The sequence below is a fragment of the Cynocephalus volans genome, chromosome 17 (genome assembly GCF_027409185.1).
Source record: "Cynocephalus volans isolate mCynVol1 chromosome 17, mCynVol1.pri, whole genome shotgun sequence".
NCBI lineage: Eukaryota > Metazoa > Chordata > Mammalia > Dermoptera > Cynocephalidae > Cynocephalus > Cynocephalus volans.
In genome coordinates, this window is record NC_084476.1 from 1,715,616 (window position 1) to 1,743,572 (window position 27,957).

The following is a 27,957-nucleotide window of genomic DNA, read 5'->3' on the forward strand; positions in this document are numbered from 1 at the left end:
GGAGGCTGAAGATCTGCTCTTTGGCCTCTGGCTGGGGGTGGAGCCAACTTGTCACGGAAGAAAGCTGTCTCTGAGGCCTTGCAGAACACCTTTTGGAAATGGGGCACCCAGGCCCATGGTGCACCTGGAGCCCCACTCCCTGCTTCCCCCACCCCACCCACCAGCCAGCAAGTGGCAGTGTGTCTGGTGGGAAAGCCAGAAGGTTTGGGCACTGTCCCCCTGTGCTGAGCAGAGAGGCCTGTTCCTAGCTCCCCCAGTCCATCCATTGACACAAAAGCTCAAGTCTCATTTTATTCTGACAAAGATCCGGGAACAGGCCCCCACCCCTTCTCCCGGCAGGCTGCCCAGTGAGGACCACTGGTCCTGGGCTCTGGGTGGGAGCCCTCGTACCTTCCCTTGGCCATGACCACCAGGCCCTGGAAAGCTCTCCAGGGGTTGCCAGGGGTGGATTCACGCAGAGGTCCCCACCCCTCCCACCGCCTGAATCCCAGGAGTCTTGAGTGAGGGCCCCTCTGGCCTCCTGCTCACAGTCACCGCCAGGAGTGGAATCTGGGCTCTAGCACGTCAGGGAGGGCTGCAGGGCAGAGTGGGGAGGGGTGGGATGTAGGCTCAGTCCAGCCTGGGGTGAGGGGTCCTGGGTTGGGCCAATCACATCTCCTTCTTGCAGGAGCCTAGGGGTGGAGAAGAGGACTAAGGTCAGAGATCACTGCTCCCCACAGCCTTCCATCCCAACCAGATCTGCCTCCTGGCCTGTGGCAGCCCCGCCCAGCACAGACAGGCCCCAGACCTGGACAGGGGGATGGGGTCTTGGGCTCCCCAGCAGAAGAGAGCTTGTGGGTGGGTGGGGGGGGTGGGCACTCACAGGACCCTAGCTGCTCCTCCAGGAAGGAGATCTGCTCACTCAGAGAGTCGATGCGGTCCAGCTGCTGGAAAGAGTGGGCCAGGAGGCTGCCGGGGTCGGGGAGCCCGTGCTCCAGGGCCCGTGAGGCCAGGCTGTGCAGCGGAGCCAGCACCAGCTGCAGCTTCTGTGGGGAAGGGCCTGTGTGATCCTGGGTCAGCCCCTACCCCTCTGTTCCCCAAGAATTTAAGAAGAGTTGCTTAAAGAATGGCCAGGGTAGTCTGCAAAGCCCTAGACCCAGCTCGAGCTGCAGGGCTCTGGAGGTCCACTAGAGGGAGCTGCCAAGCCCCAGCCCTGAGGCTGGGGGGCGCAGGTGGGCCTGGCCAGGGGGTCCCCAGGCCTTGGGGTCTCCAGCAGAGGACCTGGGGGGTGGACTGGAGCCTCTGAGGGGGTCTCTGAGCCAGTGATTTAGGTGGGAGAAAGGCAAGAGCACTTTGTCCCGGTGTGGACAGAGGTGGGGGGTGGGCCCTGAGGGAGGCCAAGCCTGGCTCTTGTCCTGGCGTGTCCCAGTCAATGTCTGGCTGCCCTTGCCCGGCATGGAGTCCAGGCCAAGGGCCCCTTGGGCTGTCAGTAGCAAGGAAGCCCCCTCCCCTGGGCCCACCCCCACAGAAACCCCACAACCATCCTGTGGGTGGGAACCACATCCCAGGAGACCTCAGGAGGCTGTGGGCCCCGCCCAGGCCTCACCTGCTCCAGCACATCTACCCTTGACCGCAGCCTCTGCACTTCCTCCTTCACTGCACTGTCCACTCCTGGGGGCAGATCCAGGCACTGGGTCAGGGCAGGCGGCTCCCCACCCCACTCCCTGAGGCTGGCCTCTTCTCCCAAGGGAGAGGACTCCGGCCACTGCTCCGGCCCAGGGGGCAAAGCCCAGGAGGCTCAGGCTCAGGTCTGGACAACCCGCTGTCCACCAGGGGCTGGCCTGGAGGTCTCGGGGCATGTGGCTCTGGACCAACTCCACGCCACCCCTGCCCACCCTTTGGTGCCAGGGCTGGCCCGCTGATCCTCGCGGATGTCCGTGCTGTGCTCCTGGTGCAGGGCTGCCGACGGCGCATTATTACTCACGGTACGAGTTTGAAGTGTCACAGCGCGTACCAAAAGTAATAATGACCCGTCACCAGCAAGTGCAGAGTCTCCAGGCTGCTGGGACGTGGAGATGAAGCCCTCTGATCAACCCTTCCCACAGCGTCGTCGAGGAACTCCTTGGGGAAGAGCCCCCCACCCCCGCCTTCTACCTGGAGTAGAGCCGCCCTCCAGCATTTTCAGCTTGGTGCCCCTCCATGCCTAGCACAGTGTCACAAGGTGATGCCCACCACCCACCCATCTCCCCAGGCCAGACACAGCAGCCGGAGGGAGGGCAAGTTTACCTATCGTGGGAGTTGGGGCCACCCTGGGGGGCCCTCCTCTGGGCAAGCAGAGTGTCCTATCCGCAGGTGGGCTGTGCCCCTCCCAACACTGGCACCAGTAACTGCCTGCGGTGTTCACACAGCGCTGGGGACAGCCACCCCCTCCTGAACTGCATTCATCCACGTCTGCAGGAAATGGGGGTGTCAGCCAGGGCAGTGCCTGCAGAAGGTGGGGACCCACCCACACTGAGTCCCCTGAAGACCCACCCATGAGTGGGCCACCCACACTGGCCAGCAGTGACCCCAGGACATGCAGGGAGGTGCTCAGAGGCCCCTTCCTGGGAGGGCAGAGCCAGGCTCACCTGTCTGGCAGGTGGCACCCTGCCACCCTGCAGGGCAGTGGCAGCGGCCTGGCTGGACACAGCTCCCTCCGTTCCGGCAAGGCGGCTGGCATATTGCTGTGGGTGGGGGAGGCCTGTCACCAATTCAGGAGGGTCTCCAGGGCCCTCTGGGGGCGGCAGCCAGGAAAGGGGGTGGTCTGTATGAGGAGGTGCTATGCTGGAGGTCTGGGGATGGGTTGCCATTCTAACTAATGCCGGGAGCTGGGAGGCCTGCTGCCCTCACCTGCTCCGCAGGCTCCGGGGAGCCCGGGGGTCCTCTTCCAGCCGGGGCAGCAGGCATAGTGAGGCCTGGCAGGGGCTGGCCCAGGGCTACGTCGGTAGGCAGTCCTATAGATGGTTCTGTGGGGTGGGCGGGGCAGCCCAGAGAGGCCCGACTTATGGGGGGCCTCAGTGGGTACCTTCAGGTCTCCCTGGGCCCAGGCTGGACCTCCTGCACCCTGCTCTCCCTGTCTGCCAGCTCTGGGCACCTGGAGCCACTTCTCCCAGAGTGGAAAGGTCCCTCCAGTATGTGCCCAGAGGTCCTCACCCCCAAGCACAACAACGCGGGTCACTGGGCAAGTTGCCTCCCTGCCGGGCGCTCTGGTGTTAGGTGGGGCCCTGAAGTGTGCCTGGCTGTGCCTGGTATGGAGCAGAGGTAGGGCCCAGCCTGTGTGTGCCACCCTGACCTGTGGAGCCTCCTGTTATAGGGGCATCTAGGCCCAGGGGTGGGGGCCATTTGCCGTGGTCCCCCCCGCTCCTCTGTCCTCCCCTGGACTCTGGGCACCTGAAAGCTAACGGTGTTCTCTTAGACCAGCTCTTCGTGGACTCTGAGTTCAGGAGCCTCTGAAGTCTGGAGTCCTCTGGCCCCTCTCCTGCACAGCCCATGGCTGAGAATGGCGGACATGTGGCCCTCACGCTGGCACGCTAGGCCAGCAGGACATCCGAGGGTCTCTGTCTGTGCCTGTCAGGGCTGTCATGGGGAGAGGACCAGGATGACTGACGCAGGCACCGGGAGGTAGCACCTTCCCAAGCAGATGAGAATGTAAGCCGGCAATGCTGGGGGAGGGGTGGACAGGATGGGCGGCCCTCTGAGCATAGGGGATGCCCTTGGACATGCTGTCCTTTCAAACGTATCAGGGGGTGAGAATGTGGATTAGTGTTGGCGGTGATTACATAACACCCTTGGACTCAGACTGCTGTGGTGCAGACAGGCCACCTGGAGACGTCATCCAGCTCTGGCCTCGTTTTCCCATCTCGGGGTGAGGCGCCTGCTGGGTCCCCAGGGTTCATTACCAACAAGCAGGCTGGGGTGTGGCAGATGGGGGAGTCGGCCCGGGGCGGGGGGCAGGGGCTGGGTAGGCTTGGCGGTGGGTGGGGCACTCACCGGTATGTGCTGCAGGCCCGGTGCCCATCACAGGTGGTTAGGAAGGGCTGGTACACCCGCTGCACAAAGGACTCGGGGACAGGGCCCCTGGCACCCCCGAAGGCACACACCCTGCGGCTACGGGGGGCAGGGTGGGCCAGGGGTCAGACACGGGGTCCCAGAGTCAGGACCCTCCCTCCCAGCCCTGGAACCTATGGGAGCCAAGAACATGGGGAAGGGGCTTCCCAGAGTTGCTGTGGGCAGGACCCTCAGCAGGAGCCCACAGGGAATCCCCCTCAAGTATTGGGGGCTGCCTTGAGAAGGGGCTGAGGGCTCCTGGCCCCCACCCCTGCCACCCCAACACCAGAGGCCCAAGCCCTGGCTCACCTGGGCCGGTAGAGGTGGTGTTCGGTGCCACCCGCTGCCAGCACCAGAAACCACACCAGAAGTAGCTCCTGGGAGCCCCACATGGTCTCCAGGTGGGACGGCCTTCTCCTCTAGGTGGCCTGGGCATAAAGCAGGACCTGTGAGTTCCCCTACAGACCCCCTTCAACTCAGCCTCTGGTGAAGTCTGGCCCGTGCCTGCTCAGTGAGCTGCTGTGCAGTGCAGAGCCCGCTCGAGCAGTGCTGGCCCTCCCCTCCCTCCAGCCCACCTCTATGAGCCAGGCTGGACCCTCACCAGCCACCGACAGCAGGGCCGGGGTCCACGGGAGGGATCTGTGGCAGGAGGCACCTGGACCCTGCTGGGCTCAGTCTGGGCCAGAGCCCCAAGAGCACCTGAGGTCCAGGAAAGCCAACTTGAGGACGTTGGGCCAAGGAGAGTGTCAGGACTGTCTCCCTCTCTGTGCTGGTTTCACGGCAGGGCAGGGGCCAACTTGCACCCCACTTGGTCTGCAGATGGGGTGTCAGTGGGCAGAGCAGGAACCCAGCCTAGCCGGGAGCTTGCCCAGTGGTGCCCTCTGAACTTACTGTCCTCATCTGCCAACGTGGAGCCCGCCCCAAGGGCAGCTGGGGGGCTCTGCTGGGGGTGCAGGTGTCTGGCACATCAGTAGCTGCTCACCAGGCAGGAGCCAGCGTGGGCTGTGCACATTCTTTGAGACCACAGGGAGGGGGCTGCATTTTGGAGGCGGGCGCTTCGAGTCTGGAATGTGTGTGCAAATGGCCTCCAGAGCTCCCCAGACAGGGGCCCCACTGGGTCCCCCACATTACCTGGGGGTCAGGTAATGGAGCAGTCCCCCAGCATGCCATTGGAGCCGATCTCCAGCCCTGTCCTGGCTGTGGGGTGGGAGCCAGGGAGGTAGGTGAGGCTTCCTGGGAATGTGAGAAACCCTTGCCCAGAATTAATGGTCTGTGACGATGTTGAGGGACCTGCAGAGGCGGGGAGAGGGGGGACGAGGTGTCTGTGAAGCTAGTTTCTGTCCTGTGTGTAGCCGGGGGTCCAGGGATCTGGCAAGTGCCCCCCATGCTCCTGGGGCCCCATTCAGGCCTCTCATGGGTGCTTCCCAAAGGGTAAGGTCCCCCCAGGTGGGATGCCCCAGCCCTGCAGGGCCCCCAGTGGGAAAGGGCAGAAGACAGGTGAAGTTGAGGCCTGGGGCAAAGCCGTCCCCTTATCTGGGACTCTGTTTCCTCAAAGACACCATTGGGGTCTGAGGCCCCTCCTCCAGCTGACAGTGGTCCTGTGAGCAGTTACTGAGCCCGGCATGCTCGCCAAGCCCCCCCATGGGGAGAGCGATCCCATGCCTGCCTCCCACTGTCACTGGGGGGAGGGAGGTCCTTCCTGCCCTTCCTGTTCTGTGTTGGCTTGAGAGGACAGGGCAGGGTACGGGTTGCTGAGGGCAGCTGAGGTGTCAGGACTTGGTTTGGGGGCATGGGGGCATCATAGCAGTTTCTGGGCAGGGGTTTGTCCTGCCTGTCAGCTGGCTGGGATGAACTCTAGGGGTGGGCCTGGCAGCCCAGGTAAGAGTCATAATGGTGGGGGCAGGTGGCCAGCAGACTCTGGTAGCTTGGGGTGGGCAGGGGGATGACAGAGTTCCACAGACCCCGTGCCCACTCCCACTGGGCCGCGGGGGAGATGTGATCGCCCTCTGATGGCTCTTGGCAAATAACCATGCACCCACCCTCCCTATCGTTGAAAGCTGTTAGAAAGGGGACAGCGCTTAAAAAGCAGAGGCTCAGTTTTGGAAAGTCACGCTTTTCCCCAAGGCCAGAGGGGGCAACCCCGTTGGCTTTAGTGTTGCAGCCACGACTGGGGCCGAGTCAGGGCCTCCAGGCGCATCAGCAGTAATGTCCCTGTCCCTTCCGCGCGGCACCGTGGGCCCTGCCGCCGCCGCCAGGAAGGCCGGGTCCGCAGAGGAAGGGCCTGGTTCCGCTGCGAGGCACTAGCCCGGGTCCCCCTCCCAGCAGGAGAGAGTGCTTCGGACGTCAGGGCCCGCGGGGGAGGGGCGCAGGGGCGAAGTGAGACGGGCGGACGAGAGGGACTCACTGGGGGCGCGTCCTCTCCAGTGACCCCCGCCCCCTGCCCGCTGCACGACAGGCTGCGTGGGGGTGGGAGTGAGGGTGGAGTGTGACAGACCCCCCAAGACGGCTCGGCTGGACTGGGCGGCGGGGTCGGGGTCCTCGAGGCCCCGAGTCAGACCCTGGGGACCCGCAGGGCCGGGATCCGGGTGAGGGTCTGCGGCGCCCCCCGCCCCCGCGGGACGCGGCCCGCGGCGTCCCGGTCACCAGCAGGGGGAGCCGTTTCCCGACGCCGCGGGCCCATTCTCCGGACCCAGCGCAGCACCGCGGCTGGGGGTGGCGCGGCCCCGCGCCCAGCGCCCGGCGGGGCCCAGCCGCGGCGCCCCCGGCCCGCTCACCTCTCGGGTCCCCGCGACCGCTCTGCGTCGCCCGGGTGGCCGCCCCCCTGCTCCGCGCCCGGCGAGGTCCCGTCCTCCCCCGCCCCCCCGGGGATTCCGGAGGGTTCTGCCCGCGCCCGCAGCCTGAGCGGCGCGCAGACCCCCGCGCTCGGCGCTCGCAGCGCCCCGGCCCGGGCGTCCGGCTCCCTCCACACTCACCACCCGATCCGGGGCGCGCACGCGCCGCTGCCGCCGCCGCCGCCGCCGCCGCCGCGCGAGCCCACGCCGTGGGGGCCCCGAGCCCCGCCCCGGCCCGCCCCCGGCCCCGCCCCACCTGGCGACCGCGCCGGAGCCCCGCCCCTAGCCCCCGCCCCGGGTGGGCGCGTCGCCCCCTACCCGCCGAGAGGCCGGAGCCGTCCCTCCTCCGCCCCGCCGCGTTGCGCAGGTGGGGAAACTGAGGCCCCGCGGCGGGCTGGCTCCCCGCGGCCGGGCAGTGAGTCAGCTGCAACCCGGGGCTTTTGACGCAAACCGGCCTCTGAGCGCCGCCGCGGCGCCCCCAGCCCCCTCCGTGAGTCCTCGGGCCTTCCCCGAGTGTCCGCAGCCGGGCGCGTGGCCGCTGGGGACGCAGGACCAGGGGGCCGTGTGGGGCATCCACACTGACCGGGAGCGGGGCCCCTTCGCTAGCTTTCAGCCCCCCAGGCCGAGGACCGACCCCTGGGACCAGGCGCTGGCTAAAGCTGGCGGCGGCCCTGCAGCCACGCGCGGGGCGGGCATCGTGACCCCCCCGTGCCCAGAGACCCAGTACTCGCCCGAGATCACGCAGCAGAGCCGGATGGGACCAGGTGTGACACCAAGCCCCGGCCTAATGTCAGCTTGGGGCGACCTGCCAAGCTCCCCCCTGGCCTCCTGGGGCACCCACCCCTCTCCACAGTCGCTTCTCTGTTAAGGACAGTAGAGGCCATCGCTGAGAGCTCCTCCCCATGAATTAATTGAAAGGCCCCCAGGGAGTCCCCTCACCCCCAGCCTCTCACCAGAGGCTCCTGGACTGGGCATCTCTCCTCTGGGTGCCTCCTTTTACGAATTTCCTACGTGGGAGCTGTTATTATCATATCATTACATACCATGATTATTACAGCTCTTACAGTGCACGGGGTGGCTGGGGACTCACCTGGAGAGGGGGGATTCGTCATCCCCCGGACACCAGCGGCAGCTGCTCTTCTGGGAGGTGAGGGCCACCTGGGCCTCCCTGGTGCCAGGGGCTACATGTCAGAGACGGGTGGGGATTAGTGCCGTGGCAGAGTCTTGGCCGCCCTGAAGTCCAGGGTCTGGGAAGGGGCCTGGGGTCTAGCCTTTGATGTACTGTGGGACCTCTGGCTGCACTAGGCCTAGAGACCCCTATCCTGCACCTGTCCCCCACCTCATCATGTCCCAAGCCAAATGGGCCTCTCAGATCTGCCCAGCGGTGGCTTGTGCCCTCAGCAGGAGGGGGCAGGTTCAGCTCCCCATCACTAAAATGGGACTGTTGCCTCCTGCCCTGGACTCCCCAAAGACAGAGATGGACGTGCTGCTGTGAGTGGCTTGAGAGGCCTCTCTTCCTGCCGTTTAGCGGCTACTGCCCTGGACCAGGGGCGTTGGAAGCCCCTGGCAGGTGGGTCTCAGTGTCTGGGGCAACTGTCGTGGGTATGCCTGTAATTATAAATGCGAGGGGGGTCCTGGGTCTGCTGACTCCCTACATCTAAACAGGGCAGCTCTCACCCAGCCCCAGGCAGTAGAGTTAAGAGCGGGGCCTAGGGGACTCTGGGTGGGACAGCTGCCCTGCCCTGTCCCCTGCCCCATCCTTATCCCTGAAGCTCCAGCCCCTTGACCCTTTGGCTGCCCGCCTCCTCCTGTGCCTGAGTTGGAGCAGAGAGGGACAGCTTGTCCTGCCTGTGTCCCACCTGGGGGAGGCTCATGTCTGCTTTCTCATCTGAAGAAGGGGCGTTCTTCCCAGACTGGCTTTTTGAGTGGACATGTAAGATGACAGGTGACGGTTCTGGGGGCTTTGGGACTAGGGAGAGGGAGAACAAGAGGCTTCCCCAGGGTACAAGGTGTGGGCTGACAAAATCACCCGTTTGCCCACACCACACCCCAGCAAGTTGTCCCTAAGCCTGAGTCTCCCCAAAGTCAGCCCAGCAGGAGGTGGGGACTACTCCTGGCCCCACATTCAGTACCCCCAACGAACCCAGCTCATCTTGGCTGCAGATTTAGTTTCGGGGGTCCTCCCCCTGGTGCTGATCCCCCCAGACAGCCCCTCTCCCTGGATCCCCTTGGGAGTGCTCGTCCACCGCTGGGGGATGCTGAGGAGAAGACTCCGGCCCTTGGGACACCCCGGTCTCGGCAGAGGAGGAATGAGGGGCAGGAGCCCCTCCCAGTGGGCCCAGCAAGCTGAGCTCCGCTGCCAACCACAGGGGCTTCTCTGGGAAGACAGAAGGGGGCCAAAGGCGGGGCTCAAAGGGGGGCCTGGCTGTGTCTGGCTTCTCCTTTCAGGGTCACCACAGCTGCTGGGCAGCCAGGGGGTAAGTGTTGGACTTGGGCAGATGGGATTGGATTCCAGACCAGGCCAGCCGTCAGCAGGTGCTTGGCCAAGAGGCCTTGGTGGCTGCTTCTGTGCAGTGGGAATGACCCCAATAGAAAGGTCCAATGAGGCCGTGCTGGGAGCGAAGCCCAGAGCTGGCACAGGCTGGAGTCACAGGTGTGCAGTCGCGGGGAGCCCACATGCCCTGCCCCACCAAAGCCACCCCTGCCATACCTGATGCTGCCCGGACTCGGGCTGGGCCGTGGCCACCAACGCTGCCCCATTGGGCCAGGGATGGACCTTGCCCCTTGCTGGAGCCTCGGGCCCACCGGCCACTCCGAGGCACCTCCCTGGGTCTGCCTGCTGGACCTGTCCGCTGGAGCCTCCATCTCGGCTGCCGTGTGGAGCAGCCAGCTCAGGACAGGGAGGCTCCTCCCGGGCAAGGAAGGGTGGCTTTTTATGCTCCATCCCGTGTAAATCGGGACTGGGATGGGCGCTTCCCGGCCGGACTTCCTGTGTGTGTCCCCTGCTGATAACGGGGATCCGTCAGTGAACAAACAGGAGGCTGAGGGGTGGGGGGGCCCACCAAGTGGGGGGGCCTGGCTGAGCTGCTGGGGGAGGGGGAGCTGTCCCCTGGGACTTGAGTCTAGCCCTTCAGCAGCCAGCGACCAGGCTGAGACTGAGCTGCAGCCATCTGGAGACCCTGGGGCTGTGGATCCAAGACTGTGGATTCCAGGCCTTCACAGTGCCATGGAGCCATGGGAGCCAAAACCCTCCCCCAGGACACCCCCAGATGTGTGTGACACAGTGTGGGAGCCTAGAGGGGTTTCAGCCCGAGGGGTGGCCAGCCTGCTGGAGCTTTGACCCATGGAGTGGGTGGCGGGTGGCAGGACCCAGCCAGAAGGGACTTGGGGGTGGGCCAGATAGGCTGGGTGGTCCGAGAACAGCCTGCTCTGTGGGTCCCTGAGGCCCAGGGTTGGCTGTGGTAGGGGGTGACAGTAGGGGGCAGACATCAGCTCAGAGACAAGGGCCTTCTCTAGGAATCTGAGCAGTCTCCCTCCAGAAAGAGCTGCCAGTGGGGCAGGGAGACCCTGTCCCTGGAGATGTGCAAACGGGCCAAACCCCTAGCCCTGCCTCATCGGGTGCTCCAGGCTGACAACACTGGGACCCAAGGGGCAAAGTGTGTCCTCCCCTCCCTTGGGCTCATCCATGGTCTCCAGCAGATGGGGGTGGGGGGATGGAGGGGTGACGCAGAAGCCTTTAAGTGGCCCATCAGGTGCCCCATCAGGTCCCTGGGGTCCCAGCCCCCAGGTCTGAACATCACTACACCATTGAGGTGGCAGTGGGAGCTGAGCTACCAGGGGCAACAGGGCGCGGCTGAGGACATGCCGGACCACACAGTCACCAAGGGCACCTGAGGAGTGGGCCTCACCCAACCCCGGCTGTCCTGCAGACATGAGCCCTGCTTTGGGGTCAGCCCCTGCCTACCGACGCCTGGGACATTTCCCTGGCCCTGAGTGACTCCGGCTCCGCCCAGCTGGACAGCTTGTGCTGAGAGGGAGGCCGGGACAGCTTGGGAAAGTCCCCGCTGGACTGACAAGCACAGGAGGGACACCTCACCCACGCTTATTTGCTGGTCTCGCCAGTCAGCGGGGACCAGGTCCCCTCCCCACCCCCATGGCTACGGGACGGTCTGCTGCAGGCACCAGGCTGCGGTCAGGACCTGGGGGCTTCAGCCCTTATGAGGGTGGCAGTCCTTTCTCTGGGCCTCAGTTTCCCTGTCTTCTTGGGGATAAGAGGCACCGGCCCCTACGGTGTGCCGTGTGCCGTAGGTGGCTCTTGGCACTCAGGAGTGTTGGTCTCAGTGGGAGGGGGTTGGGGACCTCTTTTTGGAGGTGTCCCCTATCCCGAGGTTGAGCTGACAGGTGGACCCCCCACCCCCATCTCTTCCACACTAGACCACCCTGGGATGTGGCCCTCACCCCACTGGCCACACCCTCAGCACCCTCTTGCCTAGCTCAGCCCCCCGGCTCTCCCACTCACAGGCTCATCCTGCCCAGAAGGGTGGGGGGTCCCACCAGTGTGGAGGGTCCAGATTGGGCCGTGACCCCCATCCCAGGAGGCGCCCCCTCTGCCCACCTCATCCGGGCCTACCCCTCTCTTTCCCAGCCCCCATGCCCAGAGATCTGCTCTGGCACCCTGCATGGAAGAGCTAGTGGGCATTGGATCTAGCTAGCCCCTTTTGTGTGCAGACAGGGAAACTGAGGCTCAGAGAGGGAAGAGACTTGGCCCAGGTTAGCAGTGAGGCAGAGCAGAGCTGGACCGGTTAGCACAGGAACGGCTGCCTCTCTCTCTTCCAGTCTCTTTTCAGGGCACCCCCGCAATTGCTCCTGTGCCTCCAACCTGGGGCAGTCCCCCAGCATTGGTCCTGTCCCTGCCAGGGGATGGCTGAGGGCTGGGAGCAGCCAATCAGCCAAATACACGAAAGGGTTGGGGCCGGCCCATGGCTCCCTTGGGAGAGCGTGGTGCTGACAACACCGAGTCAAGGATTAACATCCCCCAGGTCATCTTTAAAAAAAGAAAATACACGAAAGGGTTAATGACCCTTTCACACTTGGCATATTGGGAAGTCTGGTGGATTCCATGGTGGCCCTGCAGTGTGAGGGGGCGCTCAGGGTCCTGGGTCCTCTGTGTGTCTTCCTGGCACTGGGGTGCTGACTTGTTTTGCTTGGTGGTCCCCTCCCACCAAGCTCTGCCTGCCCCCAGCCCCTCCCTAGTCAAGACGAGGAGCTACCTGAGGAAAGAGGGCCTGGGCTCAGGGCCGCAGAGTGCCAGCCTCGCCCGGTGGTCACCTGGAATCCCACCTCGTGCAGGAGCTGGGCCAGGGTCTGGTCTTGACACCCATGGCACTTCAGGGACAGGAGGGGTTAGGGGTTGGCAGTGGGCAGAGGTGGGTGCTGCCTGACTCCCCCTTGGACTCCAGGAGGATTCTGGGGGTCTAGAGAGGGATGGGGGCGCTTGCTGTCCCCTTGGCCCTCCCCAGGGTTCTTCAGTGGGTGGAGCTTGCTCCGTGCCCAAGGCCGGGGGTGGGGGGGTACTCCACAGTGGGCAGGCGGGGTCCCCCCTGTGAAGGTGCACCCCTCCCTGCGGGGAGCAGCTCCTCCCCTCTGATGGAGTCTGTTTAGGTCCGTCGAACACACGCGGCCCCGCACGGAGTCACTTCTGGAAGAAGCTGGTGGTGCCTCCTGCCTCCTCCCCAGGCCCCCACATCTGGTCTCCCGCCCTCACCTCCAGGCCCAGCACAGAGGTGGAGACCTGGTGGGACTGGTCAGCGGCCTCCCAGCCGTGTGGCCCGTCCTCGTCTGGGCCACTGAGAGACCTGGAGCCAGGAGCCTCACTCTGCTTGGGGATGGTGGAGTTCTGGTCCCAGCTTTGTGCCCACGCTGGGCCTCAGTTGCCCGCTCTGCCCCTGGTCAGCAGGGCGAGGCCGTCACAGCTGCCGTCCAGCCTACCTGTTCACGTTCTGGAGCTAGCTGTGCCGGGGCCGCGGCAGCCTTTCCTTCCCAGAGTGTGCTGGTCAGGCAGTGAGCAGGGGCCGGGGGCGGCCAGGGCCTCCTGGGCCCTCCTGGGACTGCTCACCACTGAGCTTTTGGCCTCTGCAGCCCCAGGAGAGGGTGGACCAAGCCCCCAGCAGAGGCCAGCGTGGGCACCTCAGGCTGCGCAAGGCTGAGGGGTACCGGGCGCAGCGTGTGAGCCGGCCTGCAGGAAGGAGAGACCAAAGCACGGGGCAGGGGAGAGATGGGGCTTCCTGTTTATCCCCCGGAGCGGCCAACTGGCCTGGGGACAGGATGGCTCTGTCCGCCAAGGCTGGGCCCAGCCTCACACCAGATGACTGGTCCCCAGTGGGGCTGGAAGGGAGTTGTCCAGGCAGGTATACCCCATGGGTCAAATGAACTGTCTACCCCTGAGTGGGGCCAGTCCCAAAGAGAGCGAGGGGTTTGGATGGGGGCAAATGGAGGTCCGCCCAGGAAACCTGGGGTCTTCAGCTCTGCTTCTCCTGCCCTCTGCCCCTCCCTCTGTCTCCTGCACCGTCCCCTGACTCACGCAGCTGCTGTTAGAAGCCCCTGCATGTATGCTGTGTCTCAGGTCATACCCGCTGAGTGGAGAGTTTTCCATTTTCAGATGAATCAGCCAAATCTCACAGGTGGAAGACGCTTGCCTGAGGTCAGCCTGCGGGACACGGGGGCACTGGACATGGAGCCCGGGGCAGCCTGAGCATTGGAAGTGCTTGGGGGACCCCTTGCTCCCCAGCCTCCCTTCCTGGGGACGGTCACGCAGCCATGGTAGCCTTTCTGCTTCCTGTACACCCTGCTCAGGCTGAAGGCCTGGGAAGTGTCTGTGGCCTTTGCATCTGGCTTCTTGGCAAGTCCCCATGCGCTCTGCCTCCAGACATGTCTGGAATTGTCCCCTTCCCCCCGCCACTGCCCCCTGCCTTGTTCAAGCCTGGGTGACACCACCAGCCCTGTCCCCCATGCCTGATCCTTATGAAGCTTCATAAGGGGTGACATCAGATCATGTGACTGCCTCTGAAGGCTCCCCATGACACTCAGGACTGAGTCTGGTCCCTTACATGTGCGGCTGGACCCTGACTCCCTGAGTGCAAGCTGGCGGAGCAGGGGCTGCCCTGTCCCTGGGATGGAGCCAGCACACAGCAGGTACACGAAAGTGCGCAGCCCCCACGCAACGCACCGGGCGTGTCACTGGAGGTGGCAAATTGCACTGCAGTGGGATGTTCACAAAGCATGTGTGCCCATGCAATTGGCACCCCAGCCAGGAGACAGAGCCCCCGCTGCCACGGCCCCAGGGGACCTGTTGTCCTGATGCTGGCCGCCGCCCAGGCACATTGGGCTGTTACCGCCCCCGATGGGTGTCCCCGGGAGGCAGCACAGTGTGCGCCTGAGCTGCAAGTGCCGTGGGCTCCTCCCGGGCTGTGGGGCTGCTCTGAATGTCTCCGCGCTGGTCTCCTGGCAGATGGGCGACGTGGGAACGCAGCTCTCTTGTGTGACACACCCAGCACGGTGTCGGGACCATCAGCCCCCATCCCTGTTAGCATTTGTTATCGCAGTCTTTTTGTTTTAGCTGTTCTGATGACTTTGCAATGGTATCGCTGTGTTATTTTTTAATGTAGGGAGATGAAGAAAATGTTATTTTTTGGACAACAGAATTTCTCCCTCGGGAAAGACTCATTTTGTGGGGAGACACCTGGTCGGGGGTGGGAACCCCGGGTGGGGGCTGGGGAGCAGGGCAGAGTCTGTAAGTGGCTGTGTCAGGTCTGGGTGGGGGACAGAGAGGAGGCCACCATAGGGAGGGGTCCCAGGTGTTCACGAGGTGGGCACTGGTGTTTGGGGCCTGTTCCCGCATGAGCCTCGCTGAGCAGGGGAGCCTCATGACTCAACCCCAGACCCCACCCAGCGCTGCTGCCAGGCCTGGGTCTCCCTCAGGGTCCTCAGCCTCACAGCTTCTTCTGGGATCGAGGCTTCGCCTCCCACCCCCGTGGGGGCCAAGGAAGGGGGCATGCTTGAACCCCGGGGCTGCCCTCTGCACCTGGCGCCCTGGACGGAAGCCCCCCCTTGGTCGAGCTGCAATTCGGCAAGCCCGGTGGGGGGCGGCGTTAACACAGAGGGAAAAACACGGCAGCCCAGCCCCCACCCTGCCCGCTGGGGAGAGCCGGGAGCCAGGGACCCGCAGTGGGGGCCTGCTGGGCTGTGCAGCAGGCTGGTAGCTGCTTGCGGGGCGGCCGTGCTGCCCTGAGATGCTGGTGCCATAACCTGACCCCATTATGGAAGAGGACGCCAAGGCCCCAGGGGGACAACTGCTTGAGGTCACAAAGCTTGTCACTGGCAGGGTCTGGACTTGAACACAGAGCCTCAGCGTTCCCAGCATTGCAGGGCACAGTGGGCGACTGTCCAGGGGGACTTCTGGAGGGGTGTGGAGCCTCTCCTGGGGGCCTCATGTCACTACTGCAAATTTGTCCCCTCAGGTTGTCATGGGGCTACATGAGTTCAGGGGCATTAGGTGCCTCGAAGGCCTCTCTGCCTCAGTTTCTCCACTGTCAGAGCAGTGCATAGACAGTCTTGGGAGCCCTGGGGAGGATCCAAAGGGATCTCTGGATTCCCAGGTATGGTGTGGACAGTTGTGCCTGGGGGAAGGGACGAGAGGTCCATGGCTTCCACCAGATCCTCAAAGGGGCCTGTGACAACCTCCCACAACTTCAGAGCCCCAGGTGGGTGGCCTCTGAGGTTACTCCAGCCCCCACAGCCCTTGTCCCTGAGCTCCAAGGTTGCCCATTATTATTATTATTTTCTAACATCCTTACATGTAGAGAGAGAAAGGGAAAAAGGCCTCTGCCTGGCCTGCCCAGAAATCTCTGTTTCCTCTCGGGCAGGAAACAGGAAGTGAGTGTGCAGGGAGGTTGAGGACCAGTCCCGAGAACAATAGCAGCCCCTCCCGAGGGGAAGGGGAACTGCGTCAGGGGCCGGGAGGGGCGCAGGAAGCCTGACCTCTCTCCCGCGACGCATCTGAGGGGCCAGGGCACACGTGCAGTCTCCAGTTCTGTTCCTGATGAAAAGCTCAAATGCTCATTGCTGTGGGGGGGGGGGGCTGACCTCTGTCCCTGGGGTATCAGGGCTCCTGGGGTCTTAGGGATCATCTAGCTGTGCCCTCCTTTCACCTATGGGTAAACTGAGGCCCAGAGAGAGGAAGAGCCTGGCCTGGGGACTTGGGGTGTTAGGGGTCAATCCCCCATGGTCATCTTGTGAGGGGTGAGATTCTTGGCCTCAGGTTCTGTTTGGCATTGACGCCCACGGGCCCAGACACCCCCATTCGACCCACGTGTGATCTGAAGCAGGGCCTCCTGGAGGCAGGGGGCACGGAGGGGCCTCAGGCAGCTGGCCGCACCGCCTGGGCCACGCTTTCCCATTTCCCCCTGTGGTGGTGACCCTGGCCCGAGCAGGCCGGAGGGTGAGGTGGCTGCCAGCCTGTGCCCCCTTGAGCACGGCTGACTGTGTGGCGCTGGGTGGGCCCCATTTCCTGCGGGACTTTGGGAGCCCCAGAAGGGGCCAGCTGGTGATTTCTTCTTATATCTTGATATAACAGCTTCATTGAGACGTAGTTCACATACGTACAAAACACCCATTTATTTTTTAAAATTTTATTTATTTATTTTATTTATTTATTTTTTTTTGTCTTTTTCGTGACCGGCACTCACCGGCACTCAGCCAGTGAGTGCACCGGCCATTCCTATATAGGATCCGAACCCGCGGCGGGGGCGTCACTGCGCTCCCAGCTCCGCACTCTCCCGAGTGCGCCGTGGGCTCAGCCCCAAAACACCCATTTAAAGGGTACAAGTTGGAACAGATAAAGGGACATGAAAATCCACTACATTGTATATTGAGAAGTTAAAAGAAAAAAAAAGAAAAAGGAAAAAAGGGTACAAGTGGGTGGATTTTAGTGTAGTCAGAGTCACGCACCTATCTCCACAGTCAATTTTAGAACATTGTCATCAAGTCAAGAGAAATCCCAGACTTGCAGCTTTTACCCTCCACCCCACCCCCCACCCTCCGTCTCTACAGATTCACCCGATCCAGACGTTTCACACAAATGCAGCACACGATTCGTGGTTCCTGTGTCTGGCTTCTTTCCCCGAATGTGTCCTCAGGGCTCGTCCACAGTGTAGCATGGATCACAATCCACTCCCTTTCGGGGCTGAGTCGTGGTCCCCCGGCGGACGGCCCGGCGCATGTGCCTCCTCCGCTGGAGGACGCCGGGGTGGTCTCGGCCTCAGGCTGTGTGAGCGGCGCTGCTGCGGGCGCGCGTGCATTTCTCTCGGCGTATGGCTGAGCCAGGAACTGCCGGCTGCTGTAGCCACAACAGGTTTAGCCACTTTTTTTTTTTTTTTTTAGAAGATGTCTAGTAAGGGGATCTTAACCCTTGGCTTGGTGTTGTCAGCACCACGCTCAGCCAGTGAGCGCACCAGCCATCCCTATATGGGATCCCAACCTGTGGCTTTGGTGTTATCAGCACCGCACTCTCCCGAGTGAGCCACGGGCCGGCCCTACGTTTAGCCATTTGAGGAGCGGTGACCTCGTTTTACCTTCCGAAGTGGTGGTTTCTGATCACACACCCGCTGGTCACCCTAAGGAAGGCTGGAGGGGCTGCCGGGAGGGTGCAGAGATGTCCCCCAATCCTGCCAGGACCCATGCGCAGGGGGATGGGGTGGGCTAGGCACGGTGGTGAGCAAAGCCCCATGGCGCTCTCATGGGGCATCACACGTGCCTCAGGTGAGGCACACAGATCGGGAGGAGTTTGCCTGAGGCCCCCCAGCCTGTGAGAGGCTGAACAGGGATCAGCACGCAGGCTGTCCAATGCCAGAGCCAGGTCTGTGCCTCCCCAGAAAGGAGGTGGCTGCGGAGCAAGGAAACCCAGTGCCCAGCCGCTGGGTGGGGACAGCAGCCCTAACGAGCCCTGGGACTGGGCAAGCAGACAGAGGCAGGAGGCCCAGGCTGGTGCCCTCCTCTCCTGGCATCTGGGAGGGCTCGGTAGGCTTTCTCTTCCAGGAAAGGGCCAGGGAAGGAGAGATGCCCTCGTTGCAAGCTCTGGCCAGGGTCAAATCCGAGCAGGGGTCTGTGTCCTTCCCTGGTCGTGCTGGCCTCCAGGAGGTGCAGGGTGTCTGCCAGCACGGCACTTGGAATGTGCTCTGTACTGCCTGCTGGAATGTCTCGCTTTTCTGCCTCGGTGCCTAGGAAACCTCTGCCCACCAGCTTGGGGACAGCGGGAACTGGTGGGGACACAGCTCTGGTCTGGGCTGTGTGTTCAGGGTCTCCCTGGAGTCCTGGACAAGCCCCTATCTTCTCTGGGCTTCTGTCCTCTTTGATAAGTCTCAGGGTGTACCAAGACCCCATCCAAGCAATCCTCTCGCCACTTGGCAGTGGGAGGAACTGTGGCTCAGAGAGGCCGAGTGCTCGCGCACGACACACAGCAGCATGTGGTAAGGCCGGATTAGAGTCCAGGCTGCTCTGCATCCTGCACGCGGCCAGCACTCGCTCCCTGCCCTCTCCCACCTCCTGCCCCAGTTCTAAGTTGCTCTGGGCCTGGGTCCCTGTGTCCACCCCACATGGCCTCCCAGGCTCCCACAGCGTCCAGTGTCTTGCATCCTGCAGGTCTCCAGCCAGCGCCCGTGGCTGCCCTGAGGAGCGGCTCTATCACTCCACACTTGCACCCGAGGGCGGCCTTGGAAGGTATCCCCTCCCTGGGCCCTGGTGGTGACTTCACCAGGCGGAATCCCCATGTAGGTGGTATGGGTTCTGTTGCTGCCGCAGGCCACTGTCTTGGCCCATGTGATGCCAGCTGTATACTCAGCCAGGATGTCTCCAAACCTGCCCCTGCACCTCGAGCCTCTCCTGGGACTGGCAGCTTCCTGAGCCAACGCTGCTCTGGACAATGACCGGAAGCCCCTTGACCAGGCTGTGGCCACGTGTGGCCCTGGGGGAGGTGGAGGGCTGCTCTGCATGAGCTGAGAAACCTGCCCACCCATCATCTCCAGGTAGCCTGTGGACACCACCGCAGCAGGGCTGGGCAGGCAGAGTGTTCCAGAAGGGGGCCACAGGTGGCCTGAGGTTCGGGGAAGTGCCTCTGTCCCCACCAGCAGGCCTCTGCTGCTGGCTAGCTAGCAGGGTCAATGGGGCAGAGCCTGGAGGGCCCAAGGATGGCTGTCGATGGTGATGGGGGTGACAATGATGACGATTGTTGTTACTGGGTCTGGCTTAGCAGGGCCATAGGGACACCAACCCTCACCCCCAGTAAGCTCCCCCGCCATTCTGGCCGGGGATATTTTCAAAGGAGCAACATCCAGAAGGAAGAGGGAAACTTCCCCTCCTTGGGCCCCTTCCCTGGCTCCAGCTTCCCTGAGGTAGGGGGCAGCTGGGCACCCGCCCCCCGGCAGAGGAAGGACACGGGACACGGGGGAGGGAGGGTCGATTCCATCCGATTCGCAGCAAGGTTTCCACCCTGGGAGCCAGAGAGGAAGAGGAAGCGTCTGGCCTCTTCTGCAGCCAGCTCCACTTTTGGGGGGCTGGGCTGTCACCTACAATGACGAGCCAGTGGCCCGGGACAGGCCTGGGACAGGAGCGTCACTCTGGGCCTGGGGCAGTGTATTTAGGTTTCATTTTATGATTCTAAAATGAAGATCGATTGCTTAGTCTGTGTGTTGTTGGGGCTTTGACATGACGCCGCTTGTTTTAGAAGAGCACTTAGATTCCGTGCACAAAGCCTGAAAGAGGACGCCCCGCGCTGGCCCCGGGGCTGCTCCGCGCTGTCTTTGTGCACCGGCAGCCGCCCGGCGAGGGCACCGTCCTGGACAGCAGTGCCGCGATGGCTCCCCGGCCAGGCCCCCACAAAGGCGACGGGGACAGACATGTCTCTTTAGATCACCCTACTGAGGTGAGGAACAGTAGATACACGCATTTTCAAAGAGGTTTTATTTTTTAGAGCAGTTTTAAGTTCACAGCAAAGTTGAGAGGAGGGTACAGAGATCTCCCACATGTCCCCTCCGCCCACGCACAGCCTCCCCCACTATCCACATCCCCCACCAGAGAGGTGTACTTGCTACAGTCGACCAGTCACCATCACCCAGAGCCCACGGTGAACATTGGGGGTCACACTTGGTATTGTATGTTCTGTGGGTTTGGACAAATGTACAATGACATGTCCCCGCATTAGAGTGTCATCCAGGGAAGTTTCACTGCCCTGACGTCCTCGGACAGGCACCCACTTTAAGTGCACAGCGCCGTGCATTTGGGCGCGTGTGCACCCCTGTGAGGAGGCGCCCCCCGCCCCAGCACCAGGCAGCGCCTCCCTGGTGCCCTCCCCACTCCCTGGAGCTCTGCGGCGGGTGCTTCAAGACGGCCGGGGCCGGGGCCGGGTGTGCGTGTGGCCCGCTCCCGTCCACTGCCGAGTGGGGCTCCGCCGTATGGGTGGGCCACGGTTTATAACAAACACGTTTGAAAAGATGGCCCCACAGTTTCTCAGAAAGCTAAACACAGAATTACTATACTATCCAGCAGTTTTCGTCCTAGGCAAATCCCCCAGAGGAACTGAAGGAGGGGTCCACACAGAGGGACAGGAGCCCCGTAGCAGCACCGTGCACAAGGGCCGAGACGGATGGCGGGTGCACAGCATGACCTCCGTCTGCACACCGGGACGTGACTCAGCTGTGGGAAGGAACGAGGCCCACGCCACAGCGTGGCTGAACCTTGAAACACGCTCAGTGAAGGACGCCGGGCACAGAGGGCCACATCCTGTGTGATTCCACTTATATGAAAATCCAGAATGGGCCAATCCACGGCGACGGCAAGCAGATCCGTGGCTGCCAGGGCTGGGGGTGGGGGTGGGGATAGGTACTTGAACGGGTGCGGGGTTTTCACCTGGAGTGGTGAAAGTTTTGGAAATAGGTGATCGCTAGACCTTGTGAATGTAATAAATTCTGCTGAAGTACACTTAAAAATGGTAGAAATGGCATGGAAAACAGTATGGAGCTTCCTCAAAAACATTAAAAATAGAACTGCCGTATGATCCGGGGACCCCACTACTGGGTGTACACGCAAAGGAGAGGAGGTCAGGGTTCTGGGGAGACATCCGCACGCGCGTGCCCGCCGCAGCGCCCCTCACAGCGGCGGCGACTGGATGAGGACACTGGGGTCCATGCACAGTGCAGCACTGCCCAGCCTTAAAAGAAGGAAATCTGCCATCAGTGACAACACGGATGAGCCTGGAGACCTTATGTTAGGTGGGATAAGCCAGGCACAGAGGTCAAGTACCACATGATCTACTTACAGGTGGAGTGTCAAAAACTTGAACTTCATGGAAGCGGGGGGTAGGACGGTGGTTACCAGGGGTTAGGTTGTTGGGGGCATTTGGGGAGGTGTTGGTCCAAGGACACAAGATTTCAGTCAGGAGGAGCAAGGTCAAGAGATCTACGGCGGTGACGGTGACTGCAGCTAATAACGATGTGTTGTGTGCTTGGAATTGCTGAGGGACTGGATTTTAAGTGTTGTCACCACAAGAAAATAGTAAGTGAGGTAGTTAATGCACGTGTTCGTTAGCTCGTTAGCCATTGCACGACGTGCGCCTGTGTCAGATCATGCTGCATGCCAGAGATATATACACTTTGTATGTGTCAATTACAAAGTTAGAAATAGTGGATGCGCTGGGGGAAGAAAAAAATGCAGAGTAATGCCTGCTCCGAGGAAGGAGGCAGGGCCTGAGACGTCAGAGGAGACGTTTCTGGTTCCTAGTGTGCCCCATGTTCTTCTCCCAAACTGGGCTCGAATTCCTTGATCTAAAAATCTAAATACCTTTGGGCCCTGAGACCAAAGAATGTTTGTCCACAAAGGAAAGTTCTCCCTAACACGCGCGGGGTACAGGGTCTCCCGACCTAGGACTGGGATCTAACCCCAGGAGTATCTAAGTTGTTTCGTAATGATGTGGCTTGAACTGTGTCCCCCGTGTTTTACATATCAGAGGTTTAACCCCCACAGTGACAGTGGTAAGAGGGTGGGAAATCCATCATGGTAGTTGAAAGGGGGTTATTGAAGAGGTGACTCGATTGTGAGGACCGTGCCTTCGTGAACGGACTGAGCCATTGGTGGGGGGTCATGGGCGTGGTTCCGATGGCTGTAAAAGGAGAGCGTGTGACGAGTGCTCCCCAGCTCCGCCATCTGCCATGTGAGACCCCGGGCACTGTGTAGAGCCACCACCAGGGACAGGGCTCTCAGCAGATGTGCTCCCTGCACTGTGGACTTCCAGCCTCCAGAACCGTAAGCAATAAACATTGTTTTGTTACAAAACACGCAGTTTCAGGTATTTTGTTATAAGCAACAGAAATGGACCGACACGCATGACTTTCAGAGCCAGTTAGAAACACATTAGGGAGAACTTCCCTTTGTGGACAAACATTCTTTGTCCTCAGGGCCCAAAGGTATCTGACCATCCTATAGTGAACATTGTTTCTGAGTTGACAGATGACGTGGCTGACCCAAGGAGTTAATGACTCTCACCGAATGGCTTATTTATCGTGCCCTTGCTGTAGGCCAGACGCTGGCCAGACCCCTCCTGGGCTTGATCCTGTGTCCTCTCTCTACGCCCTGTGAAGTGCTTGCCGTGGCCCATTCTGTGGAAGGAGGTCTGGGGGCTCAGAGGAGGAGGCGCCTTGCTGGAGGCCCGCGGGGTGGGCGCAGAATTTGAACTTGGGCCTACCTGAGTCAGACTTTCACATTTCACCTGTACATAGATGATATCAGAGCACTTTCTTAGTAATGTCCTAAAAATTAATTGTTTTTTTTTAAAGTTTAAAATGGTAAATTTGATGTTACATGCATTTTACTACAATTGAAAATAATTCATAACATGCCAAAACCTGTAGAACTGTACACGTTAAATGGTATGTGAATTATATAACTTATGTAAATTAATAACACTGCTATTAAGAAGGACCCCAGCTCTGAGTGCTCCCCACCATCAAGCCTAGTCCGAGTGTGCGTCCGCGTGGAGCACCTGGCCCTGCTGACCGTCGCTGAGGGGCATCAGGCTTTGGCTTTTTCCTACCGCATGAGATGCAGGACATGGCTTGGGGGACCTGGGGCCAGTGGGGTGGGAGTGTGTGACCACCGAGGGACCCCAGCCCAGGAGGGTGAGTCTTCTGGGCCCAGGCAGGCCACCTCTCCTCCACCCTCGGGGGCTCCAGAAACAGACGTCTTGCCACATGGCCCTGCCTTCCCAGGCTCGGCCTGCCCAGCGCCCTCTGCCCGTGGCCCACCTTCAGGACTGGGCATCTTTTCCTCAGCCAAGGGCAGCCGCCGGAGTTTAGGGGATGGGAGGCGGTTCCTTCTAGGGCTGGTAGAACCCCTCCTCAGCCCAGCTCAGCAGACCCGCTGTGACATCACTGCATGGTCACCATGGGCAGTGGGGGTCAGGGCTTGACGGTCCTCTCAATGCCTGATATTGGCCTGGTGTCGAGCCCTCCCTGGGACCTCAAGCGGGAAAGCAGCCATTGTCCGGTGCCCAAGGGAGTGTCTGACCAGTATGGGCCACAGGAGCACGGCTGGTGCCGGTGCGGCAGAGCATGGTGGCTGCTCCTGGGGCGGGCTGATACTTTGTCTTGGCCTTGGGTGCCTCCACAGGGTCGGCTCTGTCCACACAGATGCCAGTCCTAGGTCACGAGCCCCTACACCCCACGCGTGTCCCCAGCAGTCACTGCCACCTGGGGCCTTAAACTCCCTGGGCTGTGCTTGGACCCCAGAGAGGAGGCAGAGGGGGAGGAGGGACGCGGGGGCCCTCCCGCCCTGGCAGGCCCCAAGCAGGAAGGCCTGGCCGGAGCCTGGGACAAAAGGCGGACGTGCAGCCGGCCATGTGCGCCCTTATCAGGGTCTGCACTCGCGGCGCGTCGGAAGCTCCTCTCCGCCGCCTTCCTGCCCACGACCCGCCACCCCGCCAGGCACTGCAGGGGGGCCGACCCCCACTCCCCAGCCTGGGGGGCAGCAGGGTGGGGCCGCCTGGGCTCTGGGGCTCTGGAAGGTGACCTGAGTGGTCACGAACCGTCGTTATTTCACTCTGCACTGTCCGGGGTGCCACTGCCACGATGGGGGGCTAGTGCTCTCTCCATTTGTCAGGTCAGGAAGCGGAGGCCAGAGCAGCCGCGACCTCTCAAGGTCAGACCCCAACTAGGTGGGGGATCTGGACGCAAGTCCGGGCCAGAGGCAGCGCCCTCGAGCTCTGCCGTGGCGCTAGCAGTCCTGGGATTGCGGCCAACAAGGCCCCCGCTCCCAGCTCCTTGGAGGTTATGCTGGGGACCCCAGGCCCCAGCTGCCCTCTGGTGGATGTGGCCACACAGAGTCTAGAGAAGGACACAGGTGGGTGGGGGTTGGGGACCCAGGACCAACCAGGTCACCAGCCTTCCTTTCTTGCCTTCTGGGACCTTCCCTCCGCAGGGGCTTGTAGTGAAACCAGCCTGAGGACCGAGCTGGTGGCGTAGGGACAGTTTGTTTCACCCCAGGCATAAATCACAAGACTCTCCCCATCCCCCCATCTCCCAGGGAGGAAACTGGGGCAGGTGGGACATTGGGGGAGACATCCAGTCCTCAGGGCTTGCCAGGGTTGGGGACCGAGGACCACAGGAGGTGTTGACGGTCCCCTTGTCCTGATGACGCCTGCTGTGGGAAGGTGCTCAGAGCCCCTTACAGGCCCGGTTTCTGCATGACAGCAGGAGGGCAATGGAAGAGGCCCCCAGAGGTTCTGCCCTGTGACCGGTGGCTTCTTGTTCTGTGGCGATGGGGCCTGTTGGGCGGGGAGGGGCTGGCCAAGCGCTCCTGTTCGCATCCTGGGGAAACATCCGCAACCCCATCCAGGGGTTCAGGTCCTGGCTCTGCCGTGGAATGTGACCTGGCTGTCCTTGTCTGAGAGTGGAGGAGCTGTGCTGCTCACAGTGTCCAGCCATGAGAGCCCTTCCTGCTGGCCCTGCCTGGGGCCTGGGACACACAAGCCAGGGAGGATGTGGCCCAGGGGCAGGCTCCTGCTACCTGCACCAGCCAGCCAGCCAGGCTCCTTGTCGTCTGTGGACTTGGCTGTGCCTCAGTTTCCCCCCTAGAAGTGGCTGACCAGGTCTATCATCATTGTTGGACCTGGCTGTGCCTTAGTTTCCCATCCATGAAATGCGGCTGCAGCTGCGGCCCTGCGGTGCGGCGTGCAGGCTGGAGGGTAGGACGTGTGGTGGGTGCTGGGGAGAGGCCAGTATTCATGTCCAGAGCACGTCCACACTCAGGCTCTGGCCCAGCCTGGCTGGAGGCCCTGCTGCTGCTAATCTGAGAGGACAGAGGAAGTCCCAATGGCCTCAGGCCTTGCTCGGCCGACCTCTCTGGCAGAGCCGCAGCTGCCCTGGTGGCCCAGCCCAGCACCCCTCTCTCGGAGGCCGCCCGGACCTCTGGAAAGAGTTAGGGGCTCCCTCACACCTGGCTCCCACCCCACACTGTCGCCTCTGTGCCCTGCACTGCAGACACAGGCGTGGCACTCGGGGATGCCAAGGCCCACCCGCCAAGCCCTTAGCTCACCGGTCACCCGGTGAAGGAAGGTGGGCAGGAAGGGCCCTGTTCTCAGGGGGTCCGGTGGACTCTTGGGACCGCTGAGCTGGGGGTAGAGGGTCCTCAGCCTCGTTAGTGGATGGTGAGTGGGGGGACGGGTCCACTCAGTTCTCCCACTGCCCACAGGGCAGCAGTGTTCTCCACACGGAAATTACCCCAGCTGGTCCAGGTGCCACTGCCCTGGGCTGGCCTATGTGGCAGGCCTGTGGCCCCCGAGTGTGGGGCGCAGCCTGAGCAGCCACACGCAGCGTTTCTTCCTGAAGGTGCTTAAGCCGCGCTGGTGTGGGGGACCCGCGGCTGGGCGCCCTCCCGGGGACGCAGGCGGGGAGGGTGTGACACAGGACGCGGAGCCCTCACCTTCTGCGTGGGAGTCAGCAGGCCGTTTGGAGGACGAGCAGGTGTGTCACCTGAGAGAACGGCTGAAAGGGCTGAGAGGGCGTCAGGTCTCTTCTCAAGACGCAGCAGGGGCTGCTCTTTTCTCCGTGTCTTGGGGAAGTTTTTAAGTGATGTGCATACACTGCTTTTCAAAATTTAAAAAAAAAATTTTTTTAGGGGAAAAAAACACAAAACTCCCATTGTTCCCACACCTGACCGAGCTTCGAGGCCCTTGGACTGGTGCACTCAAGCCGCTGTCCCCATCTGATTTGGTCCCAGTGGGCTGCAGCCCCGTCATGCACCTGTCACCTCCTCCCCGTCCCCACACACCCGCCAAGAGCCCCACCCTTCTCCCCCTCAGTCCGGGGCCACAGCAAGCTCTCTGTGTGGGTCGTGACTAGTGAGTCACACGAGTGGCCGTCGCCCCCTTCGCTGCCCCTCCCTTGGCTGTCCCCGCTCCAGAGGAGGCGTCCTGGGGCCGCATCCCATCAGCACTCTGACACGGGCAGGCTCTGCTCACTGAGCCCTGGGGTCCCCATTTGTCCACGTGTGGGATGCAGCAGCCATCCCATCTCCTCCCAGGCCCCTGCCTGTGCCGAGGACGCTGGTGCACTGAGCTCTCCCTGAGCTCTCCGTGCCAGGCCCCCTTGCAGCCCAGCCGACAGGTGCAGCACCTTGCTCCAGAATGTGGAGGCCGGGGCCACCTCGCCGGCTGTCGCGGCTGTCGCGGCTCTTGCCGCTGGCCCGCAGAGCACAGAGGCGCTCAGTCCACTAGCTGACTGCTAGCTCCACGCTGGCCACAAGCGGCTCTGACCCTGGTGACTGTGACTTCAGGATCCCGGGCCTGTGGCTGTGGGGCGGTGTGATCTCTCCCCGACCTCCCCACCCCAATCGCTGAGCCGAGGTGTTCGGTTAATGAGATGCTTGGTTTTTCATTGCGGTGAAATCCACGCAGCATAACATTTCCTGTCTCAGCCACGCTTAAGTGGTTTAGGGGCAGCCAACCACCCTCCACCCACAGAACTTTTTCATTTTGCGAAGGTGACCCTGTGTCCCCATGAAGTACCGACTTCCTGTGCCCACCCCAGGCCCAGCACCCTCCACTCCGCTCCCTGTCTCAGTGGATTTGACTCCCCTCGGGACCTCATAGTGGTGGTCAGGCTTCTCCAGAGAAAGAATCAACAGGAGGCAGAGACAGAGAAAGAGATTTATTATAAGCAATTGGCTCATGGGAACAGGAGGCCGACAAGTCCCCAAATCTGCAGGCTGGAGACCTTGGAGAGCCTGGTGTCACTGAGATCTAACGGCAAGAAAACGCTGAGGCCCCAGCTCGACAGCAGCTGCGCAGAACCGCTCCGTCTCGCGCAGCTTCTCCGCGCAGTCCCCCCGTGCAAACGCTGATCGCATCTGGAAACACCCTCACAGACATGCCCAGAATAACGTGTGGCCAAACGTCTGGGCTCCCTGTGGCACAGTCAAGTTGACATGTAGGATTTACTGCCACGCTCATAAGCGTGGAATCACACAGGATTTGTCCTTCTGTGTCTGGCTTGTTCCACTGAGCACGATGTCACGGCACGCAGCAGAATTTCCTTTTTAAGGCTGAGTAGTGCACCATTGCACAGGTGTGTATGTATATATGTACGGACTTTGGGTTGCTTCCATCTCTGGACTGCTGTGAATAGTGCTGCTGTGAACACCTGTGTGCAAGTGTCTGTTCACGTCCCTGCTTTCAGTCCTCCTGGGTGTGTGCTGGAAAGCGGGGTTGCTGGGCCGCATGCGCTCAGCGAGTTCTGCCCATTGTGCATACCACCGAGCCACTCTCCAGACCTAATTGAGAACACGTCCACTGCGCCGGGAGACACGTCCCCTTCCAGCTGAGGTGGAGTACCGGAGATTTGCCTCCTGCCTGAAACAACCAAAAAACAAAAACCAAAACCAGACATAACACTGCACCCCAGGCACTCTGGGAAGTGACCCCAGAAGGTGCGCACCCCAGGCGAGCCCTGCGCTTGCTCCAGCT

General features: G+C 62.0%; 2 protein-coding genes across 9 annotated transcripts in view; one reads left to right on the top strand and one right to left on the bottom strand.

Moving 5' to 3' along the window:
• Nucleotides 1–20,791, top strand: part of AGPAT2 (1-acylglycerol-3-phosphate O-acyltransferase 2) — a 34,852-nt gene extending 14,061 nt beyond the window's left edge. For both annotated transcript variants that reach the window (XM_063081792.1, XM_063081794.1), the window contains one exon: nt 20,505–20,791. In XM_063081792.1, the coding sequence (XP_062937862.1) occupies nt 20,505–20,734 (230 nt within the window). In that variant the 3' untranslated portion in view covers nt 20,735–20,791. The remainder of the gene's footprint in view (nt 1–20,504) is intronic.
• EGFL7 (EGF like domain multiple 7) lies at nt 279–9,863 on the bottom strand. Of its 7 annotated transcripts, XM_063081797.1 has the most exons (11): nt 9,607–9,697; nt 7,987–8,077; nt 5,197–5,355; nt 4,375–4,493; nt 4,009–4,125; nt 2,869–2,984; nt 2,607–2,702; nt 2,266–2,430; nt 1,586–1,650; nt 863–1,025; nt 279–671 (listed from the first exon to the last, which is right to left on the bottom strand). In XM_063081797.1, the coding sequence occupies exons 4-11, from the start codon at nt 4,455–4,457 to the stop codon at nt 649–651; spliced, it is 828 nt and encodes a 275-aa protein (XP_062937867.1). In that variant the 5' UTR covers nt 4,458–4,493; nt 5,197–5,355; nt 7,987–8,077; nt 9,607–9,697; the 3' UTR covers nt 279–648. The 7 variants fall into 7 exon arrangements, with proteins under 7 accessions (XP_062937867.1, XP_062937869.1, XP_062937866.1 ...); XM_063081799.1 differs by lacking the exon at nt 5,197–5,355 and having other exon boundaries at nt 902–1,025; XM_063081796.1 differs by lacking the exon at nt 5,197–5,355.
• Nucleotides 20,792–27,957: the final 7,166 nt, after the last annotated feature.

Excerpts from the sequence above, each read along its gene's own strand:
- EGFL7 (XM_063081796.1), bottom strand. The coding sequence starts at position 4,457 with ATGTGGGGCTCCCAGGAGCTACTTCTGGTGTGGTTTCTGGTGCTGGCA. Across the intron at positions 2,985-4,008 it reads CGGGCCTGCAGCACATACCG|AACCATCTATAGGACTGCCT; the intron begins GTGAGTGCCCCA and ends CCCACCCCACAG. Across the intron at positions 1,026-1,585 it reads GGGTAGATGTGCTGGAGCAG|AAGCTGCAGCTGGTGCTGGC; the intron begins GTGAGGCCTGGG and ends CCTTCCCCACAG.